The sequence below is a fragment of the Acanthochromis polyacanthus genome, chromosome 13 (genome assembly GCF_021347895.1).
Source record: "Acanthochromis polyacanthus isolate Apoly-LR-REF ecotype Palm Island chromosome 13, KAUST_Apoly_ChrSc, whole genome shotgun sequence".
NCBI classification, from domain to species: domain Eukaryota; kingdom Metazoa; phylum Chordata; class Actinopteri; family Pomacentridae; genus Acanthochromis; species Acanthochromis polyacanthus.
This window is the reverse complement of record NC_067125.1, coordinates 38249198-38270900: the sequence shown is the minus strand read 5'-3', so window position 1 is coordinate 38270900 and position 21703 is coordinate 38249198. Positions and strand designations below refer to the sequence as shown.

General features: G+C 40.5%; 1 protein-coding gene across 1 annotated transcript; it reads left to right on the top strand.

Moving 5' to 3' along the window:
- Positions 1 to 2649: 2649 nt before the first annotated feature.
- On the top strand, positions 2650 to 20639 carry si:ch211-235m3.5 (BICD family-like cargo adapter 1). The gene is made up of 10 exons (XM_022200950.2): positions 2650 to 3101; positions 4904 to 5119; positions 10626 to 10745; positions 11722 to 11868; positions 12411 to 12593; positions 15820 to 15978; positions 16803 to 16880; positions 17528 to 17640; positions 17857 to 17977; positions 19631 to 20639. Exons 1-10 carry the CDS (start codon positions 2856 to 2858, stop codon positions 19865 to 19867), a joined length of 1620 nt encoding a protein of 539 aa, XP_022056642.2. The 5' UTR covers positions 2650 to 2855; the 3' UTR covers positions 19868 to 20639.
- Positions 20640 to 21703: the final 1064 nt, after the last annotated feature.

The window sequence follows — 21703 nt, the reverse complement described above, 5'->3', positions numbered from 1 at the left end:
AGATCCGTCATTGACAAGGGCTGCGTGAACTAATAATCAAATATTGCATACTTTTGCTTCAGTTCTGGTCAAAGTTGAAAACAATATGTACATGTGCTCAGTGACTGCAATTAAATGTCATTTTTAAAAGTATTTCCTTGATTAATATTTATATCTAATGCTACTTGATGCCTCTTTGCCAGTACAGCTCAGAGGAAAATGCTTCCTTTACTGCACTGCATTGTACTTTGCACACCATTGTGATAATGAGCTCCACCTTGATCAACAATAAATGCTGCCTGTGTGTTAATACTTATATAACGGCAGTTCAACAATGCCAAAGGAGGAGGTTTTTACTTTTACATTATGTTAATTCCTTTACTTTCTGTCTAAATAAAGCTCCTTTAGTCAGGCTTAAAGTGACTCCCAGTGGGAACATGAAACTGGAATTCTGTTTTACCTATCTTTATTTATAACTCTCTGTGGATGCATTTACATTACCATCTATCCTCTCTTTTGGGCTGAACATTAAGCTCAAATTAGGATCTACATTATCTGGAGAGTATCAGTCTGAACATGAACTCTGCAGGTGATCTTCACTGACTAACAAAATCAAGATCTATAGAGTCTCTCAATGTGTCTCCTCATCTAAATTCTGATCAGCGCTGATAATATTTATATACCCTTTACTCTGGGCATAATTTAGCACTCTCAGCACCGTCTCACATCTTGCTGATGCAGCTGATGCAGAGCTGGTTGAGTGCACAGACGACTATACAGTATTGTTGTTGTCAGGGAGTTATAGCAGCACTTGATCCTTTGATTTAAAACATCAACCAGGGTTTTATGGCTGTCGGTTCTGCTTGCGAAGCATCGAGCCAATTTCTCCTCTTCCTCTGCAGCAACTCTCTTACTCTTTCTGAGCCGAAAACCTTGGACTTAAATATCACCATCACTCTGTGGTTTGACTCAGTAGAAGGAAATGTCATCTTTACTGTAATAAGTGGTGAAAGAGTTTGACAGTTACATTCTGTAGGAGACTTAAGCTCCTTCCTGATGTCTCATGTCTGACTGTATGCACACTCCAGTGGAAATGCTTTATTAGCTTTGCTTGAATGTGTGGATGCGAGCACATGTGTCACTACAGGCGACATATGAGACACCTCACCACACTTACAGCGGCCTGTAAACTGAGCGGGAACAATGGAGACAATGGCGGTGATGCATACTGAACCTTGACATACAGTGTTCCTGCGTTTGCTTGCTCCCTGCTGCCATATCTACAGAAGCTGCTGCCTCCCTGGCTACAAAAGCTTCGCCATGCGTCAGGATGCTTTGTCTTTTATTCTCCTGGCACTGGCCCCTGCTCCATGAAACCTGGTGGAGGTCGACCCTTGACCCCTGGAAAGCGTCTAGACAAAGCAGGCAGACACTCCCCCTCTCTGGCAGTCCTGAGCCTTGCACAGTGGCCTTGTTGAACACTTGTTGCATGAATAAAAAGAGAGAAACCTATTAACTGTCCTGGTGTAATTATTGCCAAAGGTGGTTCTGCTAAAATCTAAAAGCTGCAGTTTTTAATTACAAGGAAAGATGCTGCAAAAAGTCACGTAATGGATTCCTGCTGGGAGGTCAACACCAACCAAAGTCTAATTACTTAGTGGTACAAAATCTTTTCAACACTCTATTTTTAGGTTATTTTTTGGTGCACATAGCCAATAGTGTATTTTTTATGAGCCCAGCATTGAACATCCATGTCTGTGGCATGTTGTGGTTTTATGAGAATGAAAGTTGTGTATTTTTTTCAACATTGTGTATGTAAAAGCCCAACTAGAGAGATGAAAGTCAGCATTAGTTCTAAACTTATTGGACACACATCAGTTTAACCCTGTAAAACCCACTGTTGCAAAAATACATCTGTTTTATTTCTTTTTATTATTAGTCTCTATCATTTATCAGTCAATCAAAATTTATTTATAGAGCACTTTACAACACTCAAAGGAGACCAAAATGCTTTCTAGGTAAAACCAAACTGTAAAATTAGAATAAAAGCAAATTAAAAGGAAGGAACAATAGAACACATCAAGAAAATAAAAACAAATAAAATCAAATAAAATTGATTGATTAACTGATCATATATATATATATATATATATATATTGGTTTTACATGTCTAATTCTCTGTGAACTGGAACTATGTTAATTGCATCTTCTTTAAACAAAAGCAAAGTTTAAAAAATGTAAAAAAAAAAAAAAAAAAGTACAAAAATGGACATGAATAGTACATGAACAATAAAAGAAGGCATCTAAAAAATATATATCCATATAATGACAGACAAAAACAGCACAAATTCGTGAGATATATCAGTCGTGGATATTTGCTGAAATTAAAATGGAAATATCTTTTTATTCAGGTCTGTGATCAGACAACACAGCAGTCCAACCAAGCTTTCCTGTCAGTCATTTTCAGCAGTATTTTGTGGCGATTTCTGTGCAGAAATGACCAACATTTGAAATAAAGTAGTATTTACAGCATTTTATAGCGCCATGTGAGTGTTTCTGCACATAATGTTCCGCTACAGCGCATCGCTCTGGGACAGGTGTCTGTGGTTGCTGCTTGGGCTGGCAACAGTTGCTCAGGTGACTGGAGGCAACTCCCACTGGAAACAAACAGTCATCTGCTGGTGACACAGAGCTGCCTACTTTCACTGGAGAGCTCAGACCTTCAGCTTCATTCTCATTCAGACTCTCACCGAAGCAGCAGCTGCCCTCAGGTGCCATGAACGCGCATCTTTAGTGGCACATTAATGGCACCGTTTCAGCGCGATTTTTGTTTCTGTCTTTCTTCACCCAAATAAGAAGGTGCGATTAAATTAGTTATGGATCGATTGGATGAATGGAGCTTCAAGTCCAAGAAGATGGACCTGGAGGAGGATTTCTACTTCCACTACGGAGCGGGGGAAATAACAGATTATCAGGACCCCAATGAACTTCTGGCTGCTTTGAAACAAAAGGAGGAAGAGGTTATTTTGGCAGCCCAGCTGGGAAACGCATTGCTCCTGGAAAACCGTCAGCTCAAAGAGCAGAGCGAAAAACTTCATGAGCAGTACGCAGACAAGCTGGAGGTAAGAAAGAGCGGGGCGTCGGTAGACAAGTTAAAATACAGGAAATTGTGATAAAAGTGGAGGATTGCAGGTGAAATGTACGATTTGAAAAGTTTTGGCGACACGGTGGCTGCTCATGTTGGAAGTGGGCGGGTAACAATGAGATATTTCCTGATGAAAGACGGTTTAAAATTGATTTAAGCTCCGAATATGCAGCTTTAACTAATTAGAACAGAAGCTCACATGTTTAGAAAAGGTATCAGACAGGAGAGAACCGTTGAGGACATTGGACAAAATTCATACTAAGGGCCATTTTCCTTACAATCAGAGCTCATAAGAATATTTTTTATTCAGCTACATGTAGTAAATATATGAGAAATGCACCCAGTTGTCAGATCCTTATATGTTATATGCCCAAAAAACAACTTTACAGCAATGTACTCCCAATGAAAACAGTTTATATTGAAAGTGTTGCTATTGTTTTGTCTATCCCATGAATTTAAGGAGGAGAAAATGTGACAAACTTTTCTATATATTACAATCCAGCAAATCACAGCCATCCACGACTGCCTCAATAATGAACAAACCGACAATGTAAGCTTCATAAAAGTAGGATTTATGGCACAGATGTTGTTTTAGTTCTCACAGGTGCTCAGTGAGTTTATATATCATTTAGTTTGATGCAAAAAGATAGAAAATTGACGTTTATGTGGTGGGAAAACACGTCAACAACCACTGTGTATAATCCACAGCAAGCTGTGTATCCATGAAAGCTGCCGTCATTCACACGCTAAAAGTGTAAACTGGCAGAAAAGTTGGTTCCACCTCAGAAACTGCTGCACTGCTAAACTTTCCCAGGTTTGATCAGCAGCTTCATGCCTCTCTGATCTCTAAAAGCTCTTTTGTGTTGGTCCAGTGACTGCAGAAGGATTCAAACAGTTATGTCTTCGCTGAAGTATTTCTCAGTCGAGTTTTGTTCACAGGTCGTGAAAGAAACAAACAACCTCCTGCAAAGTTAGAAGACAGTAATGCCTGACCAGACTTCAGATGTAATTAACTTCCAATGCTTGGTATTGATTCTCCAAATTTACCAAATGTATAGCAAAGCTCAGCAGGTGAAATGAAGTATAGTTTCCTCTCTATCGCATTCTGCTGCACAGAATCACACACCTGAGAGGTTATGACATTCTGAATAATGGCCTCATCACTTTCTCAGGGTCAGTGCTGATGTCTCCTTCAGATGTTCACGCTCGTATCTTATCAGTCGTGACTATCAACCGAGGCACTGTAAGGACAAAAAGACAGGGAGATAAAGTAGTTTGCAAACTGCTGCGAAGACAAGTGCATATATAAGCTGTGATGAATGACTGGATGAGGCTGCAGCGACTATTTTTGTATATATTGATTAAAACGGTCAATCAGTTGTCAGAGGATGTGTAGTTTAACATCTGACTGAGTGATTCATCTCTAATAAAATATATACAATCAGATGTAATGTTTCCCTCTCGTAGAAAACAATTCTATGTTGTTCATTTTCTTGTCCTCAATTTTTATATATATTTTTTTTGTTAATTCAAACTCCAGCTGTCTCCTGTGATCCTTTATAACACTGACTGCTCACTCAGATTCCTTCCAAAACAATATGCTATTGTTAAATGCCAGGAAGCATAATTCACTGGCATCATAGTTACAAACAACAGCCACAACATACAGTGCAAACATCTTGAATAAACTGTAGTTTTGACTTGACTTTTTAATGTTTGCTGTGCTTCATTCATATTCTGTCACCGGCTAAGACGTGAATCCTTTACAACCCTGTTCAGGAGCTGGAGCAGGGAAAGCATGAGCTGCGACTGAAGCTGGAGGGCTCCCAGTCCCAGTGGGAGAGCCAGGTGGGTGACCTGGAGCGGGACACGAGGGAGCTGAGCGCCCAGGTGGAACGACTCACCCGGGCGCTCAGCGAGGCCGAGAAGGACAAGAGTCGAGCCCAGCTGGAGCACAGCGAGCAGACGCAGCGACTCAGGGAGGAGCTGAACACTGTGAGTGCCGCATATGGACCATAGGTAGCGTTATTAGTTTTGTGGAATGTTACACAGTAATGTGTTTTGAGGGTGAAGTGTGGAGCCTGGCAGAGACAGAGTATCTCTCTGAAACAAACACCTGCACAGGATCCAAAGCTTTAGGCCGTCTGAGTCAAACCAGATAAGACGGGCTGACATTCAATCCACACAGGGAGACAGTGTTCAGGTATCAGTGTGACTCAGTCTAATCTGGTCCAGAGCGAGGCCAGACTCTCAGGCTGTTCATAGGCTCAGAGCAAGGCCAAAGCAAAAATACCTAGTGTAGAAATGCAAGTTTTGATTTAAAAAAAAAAGGAAAGCTTTTATGTGAGAAAGAGAAGCAGAAATGGTATTAGTCAGTCAGTAGCTATGAGACAAAATCTGAGCTGCTGGCGTCAGGCAAATGACCCATGCTGCATGGAAACGATATGTAAACTAGAGAAGGAGTGAAAGTTAATGCTATGATGTGATTTTAGGTCAGGGACAGAAAATATCAGAAAGATTCTGGTTTCACTTTACTCAACTTCAGTCCTGCGTGTTTGTTTTGTATTAAAGAATTCAATGTATGAGAAACGAGCTGGAACAAATGAACTGATCAGCCGGCTGACTGAGAGAAAAATAACTGCCTGAAAACTGTCTGATCCCAGTTTTTCAAACATGCTAAACCCTTTTCAGACGTTTATTCAAACAAAACAGGATATTTTGAAACTTTAGTCACAGATATATTTACTCTTGTCAGCCAGAGTATCCATTTATGAAACCACTCATTGTGTCTTACATAAGCACATTATAATCACCTGAACCACTTAATTCTGTTACATGACATTAACTTTTAACTTTGATACTGGTGTGACATAATGGACTAGAACACTGACAACATCCAGCTGACTCAGAGGATTCTGTGCTCCAATAAAATATTTATGATCTTGGGTGTTCGATACTGAGGAACCTGAACCGAGCAGAATCACCCCAGTGACATATTTTACAGCCTGTTATCAGTCGACTGGGAGGAGCCGATTGGATCACACAGCTGGACAACCTTGAGTTTTTTTCCACTCCGAGAGAGAGACAGGCTTTGTTTTGCTGAACATTACAGTCATGACGTGTTGCGTTCCACATGGCCGATCACTTAGCCCAGCAGATCCTTGTGTTCTCTGAAAAGGAACAACAAACCTGAGCTTGCAAAGTTAAAAATGAATCCAGACAAACAGAGTCCTCCCTCTTATGAGTCAAGGTCCGCAGAATAAGGAACTGTGAGTGTCTCTTCCCTCCTCTGTGGCTGAAGGGCTTAGTGTGGAAAACAGACTCCCCAGAAGAAGTTCAGGAAAAAGTCAATTTAGATAAAAGCGTTTTATCTCTGTTGGAGCTGCTCTCGGAGAGGGAAGTGGAGGAAATGTTTTATTTGGCTGGCCTGCATCATATACGGGTGACTCTCGACTGTGTGGTCGTAAAAGTAGAGACGAGAGTGAATGTGTTTGAATGTGAAGAAGCTCCATGTCTGACGCTGGTCTGCCTGATGTGGTGACGGGTTTGGCTGCTTCTGTTGCATCGCTGCCTGGTAGGGTGAGTTGTACCGGTAGTTCTGTGATTATGTCACTATGTGGCTTTGTGCCGACTGTGCTTCAATAGGCTGGCGTTATCAGTTCATCTGTTGATTGCTGTCTTGATTAATGGAGTAAAATCTATTTATATAATATTAGAGAAAATGTTTCAAAATCCACTTTAGATGCCACAATTGTCCAATGAACTGTACAAAACCCCAAGAAAATCAGCTCATATTCAGGTTTCATTTAGTTTCTTTTAAATTTTTATTATCCTTTTGCTTCAGTTGAGTTTTTTAGACCAAGTTTATAAAGTTAATACACACCGAATCTCTTCTGAACTGAGACTTTGCATCCAATGAAACTTTAGCAGCTTTCACAGAGCTTGAAACTCTAAACTACTCTGCAGTTGTAAGAGGTGTAAGCAGAGCAGGGCAGGAATCTGGAGGAGGGTGTCTGCATCGTACCACAGAAACCCGAGCGAGAGAAAGAATTCAGAAAGAATTTACCAGCACAGCTGTGATGTGAGATGGGAAAGATTTGCTGTCAGTCCTCGTCCTGGTACGTTTGAGGTAGCGGCCACATGAAAACAGTTTAATGAGAGCTGAACTGCAGAAAATAGGTGTTTACTTATCAAGGAGTGGCGAGTGATGTCAGGTGCTCTGGTTATATAGCAAATTATTCCCGCAACAGGAAAAACAGCTGAGAAGTCAAACATTAATGACTTTGTCTTGTGTCTCATGCTTCAGTTTCTTAGTTAATTACTTTAATGAGTGGATTTCCAGGCAGTCTCTAACAAGGAAAAACATATGATGTGGTCCCTGACTACCAGGAGATTGTGACTTTAATTACAGTAAAAGAAAGAGAAACAGGATTAAGACATTTTTGCTGAGTTAGTCGGACTCTTGTGCAACTTTAAAAACTTGGATATAAACACATTTACTGGATAAGAAGTACCTGATAGGAATGAGAGTGTGATGGGAGTGTCATTATTGGGGGAAGTTGGAGATGTTCAGCATGTTTTGGCAGAGCTTCAGGTATATAAAAATCATAGGCCAGTTTGGGACTTTGGTTTGGATCCGAATCAAGATAAATTAACCATTTACATGTTGAGTTATTATAATTAGACCAGATTCTTTGACCTAATGTGCCACACTCAGTGTTGAATCTAAGTTATCACAGTTATTTAATGAAACAATACTCAAAGTAAGATTTTACTATTTTAAATCTGACAAAGCAGTTTCATCTGCCAGTTTATCATAACTAATAGAGTCTGAAACGTCAGTCCTGCAAAAAAAATCCTTCCTCTGTGAAAGTTAAAATGTTAAAACTGTCCAACAGGAGTGCTGATTCCACCTTATGCTAATTGAATTAAAACATTTTTATCAAGTTATATTGAGAGGTGTAACTTTTATAAAGCAGAGCATCTCCCTTTGATCTGCCATGGTACCAGCGGTGTAAAGTAACTAAGCAAATTTATGTTAAAGTACTCTATTTATGTACAATTCTAAGTTGACTGTACTTATATTTAGATTTTATGCTACTCTTCACTTTGACTCCAAAACTTTTTTGAGGGAAATTTTCTAGTTTTTACTCCATTTATTTAATTTACAACAGATTAGGACTTTAAAAACCTGCAGATATATAGAACAAATAGACAGAAGCAAAAAGAAATTCCAACATGCATTTGGGGAAAAATAATTATTGCTATGTTTTAGCTGTGCCAAACCCCAGTCCAACCCTAAATAAAAACCAAAAATGTAACTACAAGTTGTTTTTTACTGTTTAGAAGGTTAAGCTACTGTATCCTGAGAGGTGTTTCTAATAATTTGTTCACCTTGTCTTCATCAACGAGGGTCTTTTGTGTGTCCCATTAGCAGATAAGCAACAGCTTACCTTTTCCCCTCCTGCTGTCCACCCACTGTCACATGACCGCTTGCTGTGGATCAGTGTGTTATTGGACAGCTGTGGATTTCCGTTATTGTAAAAGGAGATGCCTGAATTGAGACAAGTCCCCTGTGACCTCTGCTCCCTTCTGCCGGCATCACCCAGCACATGGACATAAAGGAAAAGACAATAAACGCTACAGAGAGATATAAATCTTTAATTTTCTCCTTTGATGTTGCCCCTCATACCCAAGCATCCCTTCATCCCAGGGGAAAGCCTGTCCTTTCTGAGCCTCCCTGAGGGCCTCGGCTGTAGCTGGGGGAGTCAGCTGTTGTATACCTCGTGTTTAGGTTGCTGAAGGCCTCGGGCTTGGGGGCCCTTGCAAGGGGAAATCATCTCAGGCTTTGTGCCGCTACCGAACTGAGCGCACTCCTACCCGTGTTTTGGTGATTCTCAGTGGGTCGCTGCCTCTATTGTGGAAGAGGCCCATGTTGCAGCAGTAATGACGACTCCTCACAAATCTTGAAGCCCCTCCCCGTCTTTTTCTCCTGTCTGCATGCTGTGTTTTGTTTTTGTCCATCGGTGCCGATTTCACTCTCGTCACACACATGCTCCTCTAGGTTTAGGCCTCACTTCCTCCGTGCACTCCTGCAAACACGTACTCTCAAACTGCCCCCTCCAGCTTTTCCCTCACCACGGCCAAGTTCACCCTCTGCCACATTGTTGTCTAATGTAGCATGATGATGTCACTGACGAGACCAAGATGCCCTCCGCTCCATCTGCCGCCACGGCTGGACTTTCATCTTGTATTATGTGGCGGTGATGGGACCTGACAGGGGCCCGCCAAACTGCTGAGTAAGGGGTCCCAGACCAGGAGGGGGGAAGAGGAGGAGGAGGGTGGCGGGGGGTTTGTTCACTCAGACTTCAGCAGCAGCATCCCAAAGATCCCTGAGTTTTAGGTTTGTAATGATTGTGTTTGACAAAGAAGTTCTGCAAAAATAGACGATTCTGGGAGAAACCAGCAGAGAGAAAAGTTCTTTGTTTCCCACTTTATGCAATATGTGGTTTGTATTTGCAAACTTTCCTGTTCATTTAATGAATCTTTGATCGCAGTAGAGTTTTCTAGAGTTACAGTGGAGGTACTCGGTGTTTAAGGCTCGTGACCTCATGGAGTTTCTTGTGAACAAAGTGGTGTTTACATTGACCGTTTCCCTCCAAATGCATTGTGTGCGTCTTTGAGCTCTGTTGAAGTATGTTGAGAATTTCCTTCCTCCTTTGCTCAATTTTCTTAAACTTCCATCCTACATTGTTCATATCATATCATATCTAACAGGCCAAGTGGGCCATCGCCGTGTTTTTTGGCCTGTTCCTCTTGCCACCTGCAGATCAGCTGAACTGCCCCAAACCTTGGCAGGATTGTGTGTTGTGTCGCTGCCTGCTTATGTATAGGATGTGATACAAACAGAACACTTAGAAAAGCAATTCCCACCAGTCTTCAGAAACTCCACAGGGTCTCAAAATATATGATCCTTCATCAAGGACAAGTTATGGCCTCTGCATCTTCGGTCTAAGCGGTCATGTTCCTTTTTCTCAGATCTGTGCTGCGCCCCCCCAGTTTTGGAAACACTACAAGAGATCTAATTTTCTTTTTGCTGCAGAGCCCGCAGTTAAAACTGCACCAACCACATTTAATTTTAGTTATCTAGCTCCCAGCTGTTTCTCATCTTGGTATAGATTGCAGGACTTTACTCTGGAGAGATCTCCTTCTGTATATTAGGTTGTTTTTAGTCTAAAGATTGTGTTTTCTCTTTTCTTAAAGCTCACACCTGAGGCAAACTTTGTTCTGGAGTTTCAGGCTCACTGATGCTCGTGTATGATTCCAGTTTTGTGGCTCAGGGATCTTTTTTCTGGGCTTAAATCTTTCTGTTACCCTGTTATCAGTGGAAACAAAAGTAAAAGCAAAAGTAAAATCCTCACAAAAGTCTGTCATGTAAGTTCAAAAACTACTGTCACTTTTTGTAAAACTCTTGTCTTTTCTCTGTGATGTGCCCGGATAGGCGATGGAGGTGGAGAGAGCCATGTCCACTGAGCTGCAGGCGCTAAAACAGGAGCTTCAACAAAAAGGAAGCCACAACAGGCAGCAGGACGAGGAGCTGATCAGTGCCATGAGAGAGCAGGTAACTACTGTAGCTCTCACACATGTAAACATCTACATATGTTGCTTTAAATGATGAAACCGAGTCAGACCTAATCCTCACTGTTGTGCTAAAAGGATTGGTTGTAAAACTGTAGCTGCGAAAGTGTCGTGCACTCACACAGACAGAATGACCAGAACACACTGCACCAGCATGTGTTTTCATTTTCATTTTGTCTGTCAGAGGTGTTGATAGTATTTTTGCCAGCTACTGACTCATCTTGTGTTATCTTGTTGCAAGTTTGGTGCTTTCATTTGCAGATGAGTGAGTCTAAATTATAAGAATAGATTTAAGATTACGAACATAACACAACTCAGAATCTTACATTGCAACACTTGAAAGCAGATAATAGAACAAACACATTTATTCTGGGCACATAGAATAAAAAAAATGATAGAGATAAAATAGGACACACCAGAATAGAAACAAGAAAATGTAGCAGGAATACTAAACAAACATTTGGCATTTTCACAGTAGGAAATGGGAATGTTTGCTTGATAACATGTTTCTTTCTCTTTTAATTAAAAAAAATTGATCAAACTTGACAGAACTTCATTTGATAATGGCTTTTTAAAAGATTAACAATTAAAAAGAAGCAACGTCTATGATTTATTTTGTCTCTTTAGCAAATTCAGGCCTTATCTGGGTGGAGAAAAGTCCTTCAAACAGCATCAAATTCTTCCAACTCAAGTCCAAATTTTTTGTTTGGATGTACTCAGTGGTGTTAGAGACCTCTCTCCTGAATTAGAGAACACAGAAAACAGATCAGATTCTGACAGTAGATCATGCAATCATTATTTAATACTTTTGATTGCTTGTTTCCAAAAAGGAAAAGGGAAACAACATTTCCAAGTAAATACTGCATGTGAAGGCAAGCAGTTTGATCAGGTGTGATTGGGGAATAGTGAAAGTTTGAGAGAGATATCTAAGACCGATGTTTATGCGTGTTTTTTTCCAGGTGTTGCGACTCACACAGAAAGAACAAACTCTGGAGCAGCGCTTGGAGAGCGTTTGTCAAGAAAATTCAGAGTTGAGGGCGAGTTTGGCCTCTTTGCACACTCGCTTGGCTCTTCATGACCAACTGAACCAGCAGCACAGCCAGCAGGTACAGACACAAACACATTACGTCCTTGTGGTGAGAACACAAACACACCAGGAACGTCACTCTCTCCTCAAACCAAATACACGCTGATTAGTGTTCATTGTAGCAGCAAGTAACACAAAACGGCATCGTGCTCCATTTGAATGAATGAAAGAGCCTCAATGACAAAGGGATTTTCTGCTCTCGGCCTGGCAGGCCTGGGTTTCGGCTGGATTGTGGAAAGCATTACTAAACAATCGCTTCATCCCCGTCATTGTCATTTCCACCAGCAATTCTGGATTCCTCTCGTGTTCGTTTAGTTTCATGTTTGTCTGCAGGCAGGAATCTGGCACGTCAGGATTTCTCTTACCCTGAGTGTCAGTAGAGTTTGTACACGAGTCTCTCATGACACACTTGACTTCAGGGTAAATTATTACTTAACTAAACTCTCTAATCGATGACGGTTCATTACCTGAGCTTAATCTCTTTATTTGGTGTTACTCTGAGACACAAGATTGTGCCTGTGGGTTTATGTGTCTGTGCTCCTCTTTGTGTCGTGTTTGCAGCTAGCCGAGGCGTGGCAGGAGGTGGAGGCGGCTCGGAGTCGGTCGCAGCAGCTGCAGGCCCAGGTGGAGGAGCTGCAGGAGGAGGTGTCCCTGCAGGAGAGCAGGAGCCACGGAGACGCCTCCCTGTTGTCAGAGCTGGAGAGTAGCCTGGAGACGGCCAGCCTGGGAGTCAGCAAAGAAGAGGTAGATTAGTGTTTAACTCCATCAGAGCACAGCTTCATAATTTATTATCCAGAGAAAAACTGGGCTAAAGTCCCATGTCAGGTAAAACGACCAATTAATAGTGCATGCAGTTATGAACTCTGTGCCGTGTATGTCTTTAAAGGATGCATCAAGTGTTGTACTCTTTTTGTTATGGTCGCAGTTTATGAAAAGTTAATCTTTGACAAGTGTTATCTCTATATCTGCAGTCAAATTTAAGTTACAGGACTTTTTCAATGATAGCACCGGTGCAATCAATTTTCTCATTTGGTCACACTTCCCACCTTATCACAGTCAAAACACTTCACTTGCTGAACATTTTTATATCGATAGACACTGAAATTTACCAGTGTTCCCTAAATGCCCCACGTTGTAGGTTGCGGTGTGCTCAGACAGGTGTGTAACCAAAAATATTTTGAAAAGAGTAAACTAGGGCGGTTTAATGCCACATTTGTCCATGAGCATGAAAAACAGGTTATGTAGGGGCGCTCTGCACTTCACGAGAAGACCACATTTTTAAGTGTGAATACCGCAGAACACCAAAGTCATAAAAGTACTACTTTCCACCACTGTGGTTAATGCAGTGGCTGTCTGTGCCGGTTAGAGCGACATAAATACAGCTTAATGATCAGCATGCCCTCACACTATATTACCACTGGATATTCTATACAGTAATGTGATCATTTTGATCGCAGTCTGAAGCCCTGAGTTCCATAATTCATCTGAGCCTCTGTTGTCAAACAAACTCTGAACACATCAGTGAGCTCCACTGTTGCTCTGGATGATGTTCCTTCATTGTTGCAGTTCATTCTGAGTAAATCCCACTAACACCTTCCTGCAGCTGTTTATACTCACTTGAGAACCAAATGTGTATTAATCCACAGCTGGAAATAGTCCCTCAAAAATCTTGTATTTCTTCCTGTTTTTGTAAGGTTTGGCAGAAGCTGTTTCTTTGCTGTTTTGTCTTGGTCTTTGACTGTTGATGATATTTTTTGACACTAGTGAAGAACAATAAATTGCCAAACTTGTAAATTTAGCATTACTAAAAATCAGGAGCATTGGCACTGCTTCACTGTGATGTGTGCTAAAGACTGGTGAAGGAACATATTGTAAACCTTTCTAGCTATAAATAATTCAATTCAAAAGGGCAAAAAAAAGATAATTTCCCATTTATTAAACTTACCTGCCTGATAATGTATCAGTTGTCCTCATTCTGCCAAAACAGCTTAGTCATGGCATGTACAAAGGACGGTGTTCTGTATTGTCTGGCAGTGGATCAAGTTTGTTCTGGCACATTTAGTGGATACTCGATTAGATCTGGGATCTGAGGAGTTTGGAGGCCGGTTCAACACCTTGACCTCTTTGTCCTTCATCTGTGACTGAGTTACTTCTGTCAAGGAGTGAGTTTGGTCTGCAACAATGCTTAGGTTGGTGGTTTGTTTTAAAGTGGCATCCAAATGAATGCCAGGACCCCAAGTTTACTGGCAGAATATTGCATTGTAATGAGATGAACATTGGGATTCACTTCACCTGCCAGCGTCTGTCAGTAATTATCCTCTGGCATCTTGGCCTCTAACACATGATTTATATTTGAGACTGTCAGAAGTATTTTGGCCTACTTACAAGTTCACTGTTTATATAACATTTCAAATATGAGAATTAGTCAGAGGTGTCGTGATAGAGGAGTTATGAAAAACCTTGTGGTGCTCTGAGAGATAAATAGAAAATCACAATGGTTGCAGCTGGCAAGCCTGACCTGCAGTAAGAAGCTTGTCTGATTGACCTGAATTATGTGAGAATGTAAACAAGAGTACATAAGCGAGAACCAGTTTTATTATTGAAGTATTTCTCTGTGTTTTAGCCAGTGACTGTTTTTAACTTGATTTTTGCATTATTGTGATAAATTAACCTGAACCCTTTCTGGATTAACTTTAAAACAACTGGATGTGATGATAGACATTATTATTACAATATAAACAATGAAACACACTCATTCTCAAAAGCAGGCAACAGAGCATGACAAAACAGTTTTTTCTTCTAACACAGATACTGTGAGTGCTGTAGAGTCCCTGTGCAAAACAAGTATGTCACTGCTCAGAAGGAGGAAATACTTGCTTTATCTGAACAAATCAACAAACACAACCAGTACTGCCTGATGGAAACCGGCTGCACTGACTTTACCTCCATACTGTGGTTGGCAAGTGTTAGTTTTGAACTCATGATGTTGAGGTCCTGCCCACAATGATTCACAGACCACGTGTGTTTTGAGGGGAGTTGTGTCAAAGTATTTCCTTAAAGACATGTACAATGAGATGACACAATAGTAGCTAGACATTCAGTTTTAGGAAACATGTATAGATATCGTAGTGAAAGCACAGTCACTGTCTGAGCAGAGAGGAGCTCAATGACGGAACATTTTGTCAGGTTCTCGGTGGCAGTGTGACTCGTGTTTGAAGACAGAGTGAAAAAAGAAATACTAGACAAAGCTCACTGCTGGGGACAGAATTAGGTTTGGGAGAGAACAGAAAAGGTCTTCTCACTCTGTGTCGCTGCTGTTATTGTGGTGGTGCAGCAGGAAAATGTGATATGGAACTGTACTCGTGACTCATTCACTATATTTCCTGTTTGGAATGGCCACATTTAGGAGAGATTACACTGTTGTTTTTTTTAAGTTCTTGAAATAAAAGGGTGAATTAGGCTCATTTACTGTTTGCTTTTTGTTGCTGAATATTTTTTTCAGATCAACTAAATATGGAATTAGGCCTGGGGTGCCCAAAATTATAAATTAAGGTGTAATTCCTCTTATGTGAAAACCACCCTGCTCAGATCTCTTTCTTATCAGATCAGCAGTGCCATGTGATAATATTTAACTAAGGTAAGCTAAATATAGCGATGAGGTAATGCAGCCGCCTCCCTTTGTGAAAATGTCTGATGTCATTCAAGACAGTATCCGTCTATAAAATATGCGTCATGCTTGTTTTTCACTCTGTTTTTGTCACTGATGGCTACTTTTCCATAAAGCATCTGAAAATGGAGCTCCTTAAATGTAGGCAAATATACAGTAGCTGCCTCCGAGCTGTACGAGTCGGGAGTTTCAAACGGCACAATTTTAAGGAAATAGGATGTTGATAGGTCAAGTGACATTCTATACATCTTGTTAAAGTCATATAAACATAAATCAGCATGTTTCCTCCCCTGTTCAACTTAGATCTCACAAGAAATGAAGTCCATCCTCCAGTTACTCCTCCCATTGATTGGAGGAGCGAGCAGCTCTGTGAGGTCAGAGGTGGTGGATCAGCAGCAGGACCTGCAGGCAATGCTGCTCCGGCTGAAGGCAGTGGCTCAAACTCTGGCGTCCGGCCCTCAGGTAAGCAACGGCCGAACAAAAAGAACAAGTAGAGCGGCAGAGGAAATGGAAAAGACAAAAGACTGACCTTGTTGTTTGAAACCAAAGGACAGGAAAAGTACACTGTAGCGTTTGTGTTGTATTGAGTCTCTGAGCCTTATGTCATACACAGAAGTAGAGCACATAAAACTCCCAGCTCTGATGTCTGTATACAGACTGTCTTTGGTGCCATATGTGCAGCAGTTAAGGAGAAACTCAGCTGTTTTTTGAAAATGTGTTATTTCTATAAACATTTGTGGGACAGAGAAGCAGGTTTCAGAACAGTTACATGTTTCTAATGTGACACTCTTAAGTGTCCAGCTGTACTGAATGTGCAGTAACTCGGTTGCTTTGTGTTTCTTTGAGCCATTGGAGGTCTGAAACGGATGGAGAAAAAGCACAAATCATGGCTCCATAAACCAGCCTGCCCACATTCATCAGTTCATTTACACTGTCTACCTCCTTCTGCCTGTTAGAGGCTCCATAGTGTCTTCACACTGAGCTATGCTGAGGAGCTGCCTGCCCTTGTACAAGCAATGGATGCCAGTGAACTAGTGCATCTGATACCTTTCTACGCTTTGCTAAGTTTCTATTTGCCAGCAGCAAATGTATACAATTGTCCACTTGTGTTTCCTGGCATTTTTATTCCGCTCAGATCAGTAACGTGCGTTTATCACTGTAACTAAATATCCTGTCCCACCTCTTCCTCCCTCAGAACCATGTAAATAGGCCAACAGCACAGAAACTCCCTGTTAGTGTACGTCCACGGCTGTCACCTGATCTCTCTGTTAATGTTTCTGTTTCAGGAGCTGAATCTGGGTTTTGTCGGCAGGACGGCTGATCAGTGTGGGAATCTGAGCGCAGCACAGGAGCTGACAGATCAGGTAACCAAGTGATGAACAAATACGTCTGTCAAGGAGGGGCAGCGCCTGTAGCGGACCATTATATCCGGATTTGGCTGCACCTGTACTGACCTTGTTGACACTGCGATCCATCTTAGCGCCACATTCAGAGCTTTACGAACATTTTCACGGCAGTTTGATTCTTTTTTTTTAATTAGAAAAATTGTCCACCACCAGCCATAATAAGAATAATTTAAATAACATACAGCATGATTTGCAGATAATTTCTTTTTATGTTTTAAACTTTGTGCTTGATTTCATAACTCTCATAGCATTACTTTTTCAAACATTAAATAAGTGTATGGTGAGGAAGAGCATCTGAGTTTCAAGTTTAAATATGACATTCAGGTGTCCCCCCTCCCCCATCACATGTCCTACACTTGTGTTTAGCCCAAAAAATTGTGTTATCCAACACTGTTAAATGTTCCCTTTATTTTTTTTCATTACATTTGGAAATGCACTTATTAAATCAAACTGTCTCCTCATCATGTGCAGACAAATTAAAAATAATAAAATAGAATTTTTTTTTTTTTTTTAGATTGCCTTGAATAACAGAAACTTCAGTGCATCAACAATGTCATTGTTGTTGTTGGAGAAACAGATTAATTTTTACTCTGTTCCTCCTGCAGAACATCCAGCTGCAGCAGGAAAACACTGAGCTGTTGCAGAAGCTGCAGAGAACACAAGATCAAGCTGACGTCGTCCAACAGGCCATCAGAGACCGAGACGAAGCCATAGCCAAGTGAGTAGCTCATTATTTCTCAATATAACAATTCAAATGATAGCTTTGTGTTTATAAATTCATTCAGTCGTAAAAATTGTAGTTGTACTTCTGGGTTCTTGTAGGACGGTACACTAGCAGCTACAGTAATGGGTTTTTACCTGTGATGGGTGTCAACATCTTCACTGCTAAAAACACCCGGTGTGTGACTGACGAGGTTTCGCTGTTTCCTGTTAGGAAAAACCTGATGGAGGCAGAGTTGGTGAGAAGCAAAAATGACATGATGTCTCTGAACAACCAGTTATTAGAAGCCATCCAACGCAAACTGGAACTTTCACAGGAACTGGAGGCCTGGCAGGTAAAGTCACTGTCTCACTATCATGAATTCTGTCTCACATCTGCTCTATAAAATCCTCATTCAATACATTTAATTCATGCCCTCGACATCAGCGCTGATAGTATATCACGCTGACTACAGTTTAAGTAATAATTTAATCAGAACAGAGATGGGTGGATGTATCTCAGTCTGAGTTTCCTGAGTGGACGGTCAGTGATAGATGCAGTCGTATTGCTCTCAGTCCTGACAGTTTGAGGGGATCTGAGCGGCAGGTGTCTCTGTCTCTGAGTCCTTCTGCTGCTGAGTCACTATGCCAAGCCGAGCCATCTGTCAGAGGGTCTGATCTGTCATGCCTTTTGAATAAAACACTGGTGGGTGTTATATTTTTAGCTGAAGGAGGAAGTACACTTTCTTTATCTTTGAAGGCTAAAAAGTTATCCTTATTAATAAAAAAATATTGTTAAATATTGTAATTAATAAACTATATATATATACACACAAAGTAAAATTTAAATCATAGATAAAGCCATGCATAGAATAGGTGCAGGTCATGTGCCTGCTTGGAAGGCAGAGTTTCTCAAATAGAGACGTCCATTATATGCAGTTACACAAAAACAAGACGAGATATGACGTGCAAACATCCATTTACCAATTCAAGTCTTAATTTGTACTTGGAGAAGCATGCATGCAGAGATAGGTGAAGTAAAAAAATAAATGTCGATGTATATTCACAATTAAAGTACAAATCAGATACAAAACAGTGCAGTGTGACCGGCAATCAGCACATTTCTGGTACACATGGGACGTTGTCATACTGGAATAAGGTCCCGAAAAGATTTGTTTAATAAGAATCTTTGGAAACAAAGATAAAAGTAGGAGGAAGGAAAATAGATGTAATAATGGACCAACTAAACAAAAAAAATAAGAGAAATGTTGCCTTCATGGTCCACGCTGAAACCTCTAATCCTTGTTCGCTGGCTCATGATGGCCAAATATAAAATTAGATTTAATTGAAATCAAAACAGGATCTAAAATAAAACTTCCATTTATTATTAATAACAAATCCCACGACAAAACCAGTGTCTTAGTCCATTTCTTAAAATGTTGACTCCTTCTGGCTGTAAATCTCATCTTTAAGCCGACTGGTTCCTCCCGATGAATTTAAATAGTTTCATTTCATTTAATTCTCAGTAATTTGCCAAATCCGTTGGACGATGTAGTTATTAGCAAGTGTTTCTCAGACAAAAGTAAACTGTGGCTTGTTGTGGACTGTTTTCAGGCATCTATCAATACAAAGCACTATTCTAAGTATTAATTACTAGTAAATGTGGGACCAGCTCCGATGTACTCTGGTGATGCAGAGTCATCTGTCAGCATGTCACCTGTTCAGTGCTGTGGCCAACTCATGTGTTTTTAACTGTTTTTGGCCACAACTGCGGCACAAAAGAATGAGCTATACAGGGCAATATTTGTAAAAAGAATCATGTTTTTGTTGGATTTGGTCTTCCACTGGGATTAATTGACAATAGGAGAAACAGACCTATAAACTATCATAGTCAAACACCAATGAGTTTGAATGATATTAAGGCAGTGCCGACATGCTGCAGACACCAGACTGAATCCCTGCTCCTCAGACTTCCTGCTCATTTCCTCTTCCTCCCCACCTTTCCTTAGGACGACATCCAGATCATCATCAACCAGCAACTCAAGTCCCAGCAGCAGTCGGAGCAGCCTCAGAAGAAGCCCACTTCCAACGGCATGTCGTTCTTCCGCAGACCCAGCAGAACGGCCTCCACCTGGACACGCCAGTCGTCCACGTCCTCCTGGAGTTCAGATGTTAATCAGGACAAAGCCCAGTCTCCATGGAGGGACTGGTTAAGACGGGGTAAAGGAGCCCAGTACGGCAAATAATGGACACTGAGAGCCACAACTACCTGCTGACTTCTGTGGGGAAGGAGGTCACAAGTGGAGCTTCTCGTACATTATATGTGGTGAAAAAGAGCCATAAAGACACTGTTAATTCAGTGATGGAAACACTGAACCACTACACTTACTGAAACATTTCACTGAGAGACTGAGCCTTCTGAAAATCTCATCTGTAACGACCTGAAACACTACCATTTTCGCAGCGTTACATTCGAAGGTTTGACTGTACATATTGTGCCTTATTTTGTAATATTATGAATGTCTTCATGTCTGAGACGTTATATGAAATATGTGATAGGTGTAGATCAGTGGAAAGTATTTGCTCAGATTATTTAACTTAAATGATCAAAGAGGTCAGAAGGTAAACGATCAAACCTTTCAATTTCAGTCGTTACTGAAGTTGTCTTTACCAAGTTGGATGTAAGAAATTTTGTCTTTTTTTTTTTTTTTTACAGTCAATTTTGCTCAAAAGCTAAGTCTGTAAAAAATGTTGTTCGTATGAGAAACACTGTATGTCTTGATGGACATTGAGAATGCTGGTGTTTTCTATAATATTGTTTGGTTTTTAGTTAAAAACCAAAAACGTTCTCTTGGTGTGTTGTGTGTCTGTGTGCAGCAGACACATGTATGTTCATTTTCTGTGACTCAGTGTTCAGTATTGAAGCTGCTTAGTACAAACCATGTTGTTTCCTTAAGCTGTCTGAATGACCACATCTGGAATGATTGCCGGATAGTTTCATAAAACATCAAATAATAATGTCTTTGTGTCTGTGACTGTTCGTGTTCAGAATCTTAATGGGATGAACTGAAAAGTGGGGAATCAGGCAGCTAGTCTTACATCTGAACAAGACAAGTTCTCAGTTAATCTGTTCAGACCAACAGCTATTTACTCCAGAACTTTGATCGCTAGAAATAGTCGTCCTTCAACTAAATGTTTATTTTGTTATAAAGACCAATAAGTTCAAGGAAAAAAATTAACAGGACTAAATAAAGTCTTCCGCTGACAATAATACAGTAATGAAAAGCAGCACAAGCTCCATGACAACCCTAAACTGAGATTATTCGACAGACATGGACGTTAAAATTAAGTATCAACACTGTCTAAAGTAATTAGTGCAGATACACTCAGCACAGACCCTTGTTGTGCTGTCAGTCTACACAGCAGATAGACCAAAAAATGTGTTTTATTTGATGTTATCCTTCATCGATGTCTAAATCTAATTTTTTGTGATCTGATTTTTATTGCAACATATCATAAACCAATCATATGTCTGCAAGTCATTGATAAGTTTAAAAATCAGTTTCGGGGAACAAATTCTCGACTATGACAATGAATTATAAAATACTTCCTTAGAGAGGCTAGTCTTCTCTGTGCTTTTTACCTGCTGACAGATGCTCAAAAAGATACAGAAAATGACAGAATTTAGCTTTAATGCACTATTCTGTGGAAATGATTTAGGAGCCAACATCCAAAATTCACTCTGCATCACGACAATGACTCCAAACATGCAGCCAGAGTCATGAAAAACTGAGTCCTGCAACAGATGGTATTCACACATCTAATGTTTTTACGGGAACCAGTGAAGCAGGTTGAATCGGATCCATCTCAGAGAGTCAACTAAGGTCACAGAATCTAAATACATGTTTAACCTGCTAATATGTGTCTTTTATCATTCTTACAGGTCTGTGTTTAATTATTTGTTTTATTCATGAAATTCAGTATAGTTATCTTTTCAAATGTCCAAATAATTTGAGTCTGACTTTAAAACACATCTGTTATACAAGTAGTTCTGTCTGAACTGCAACTTCTGACTCCGTTAT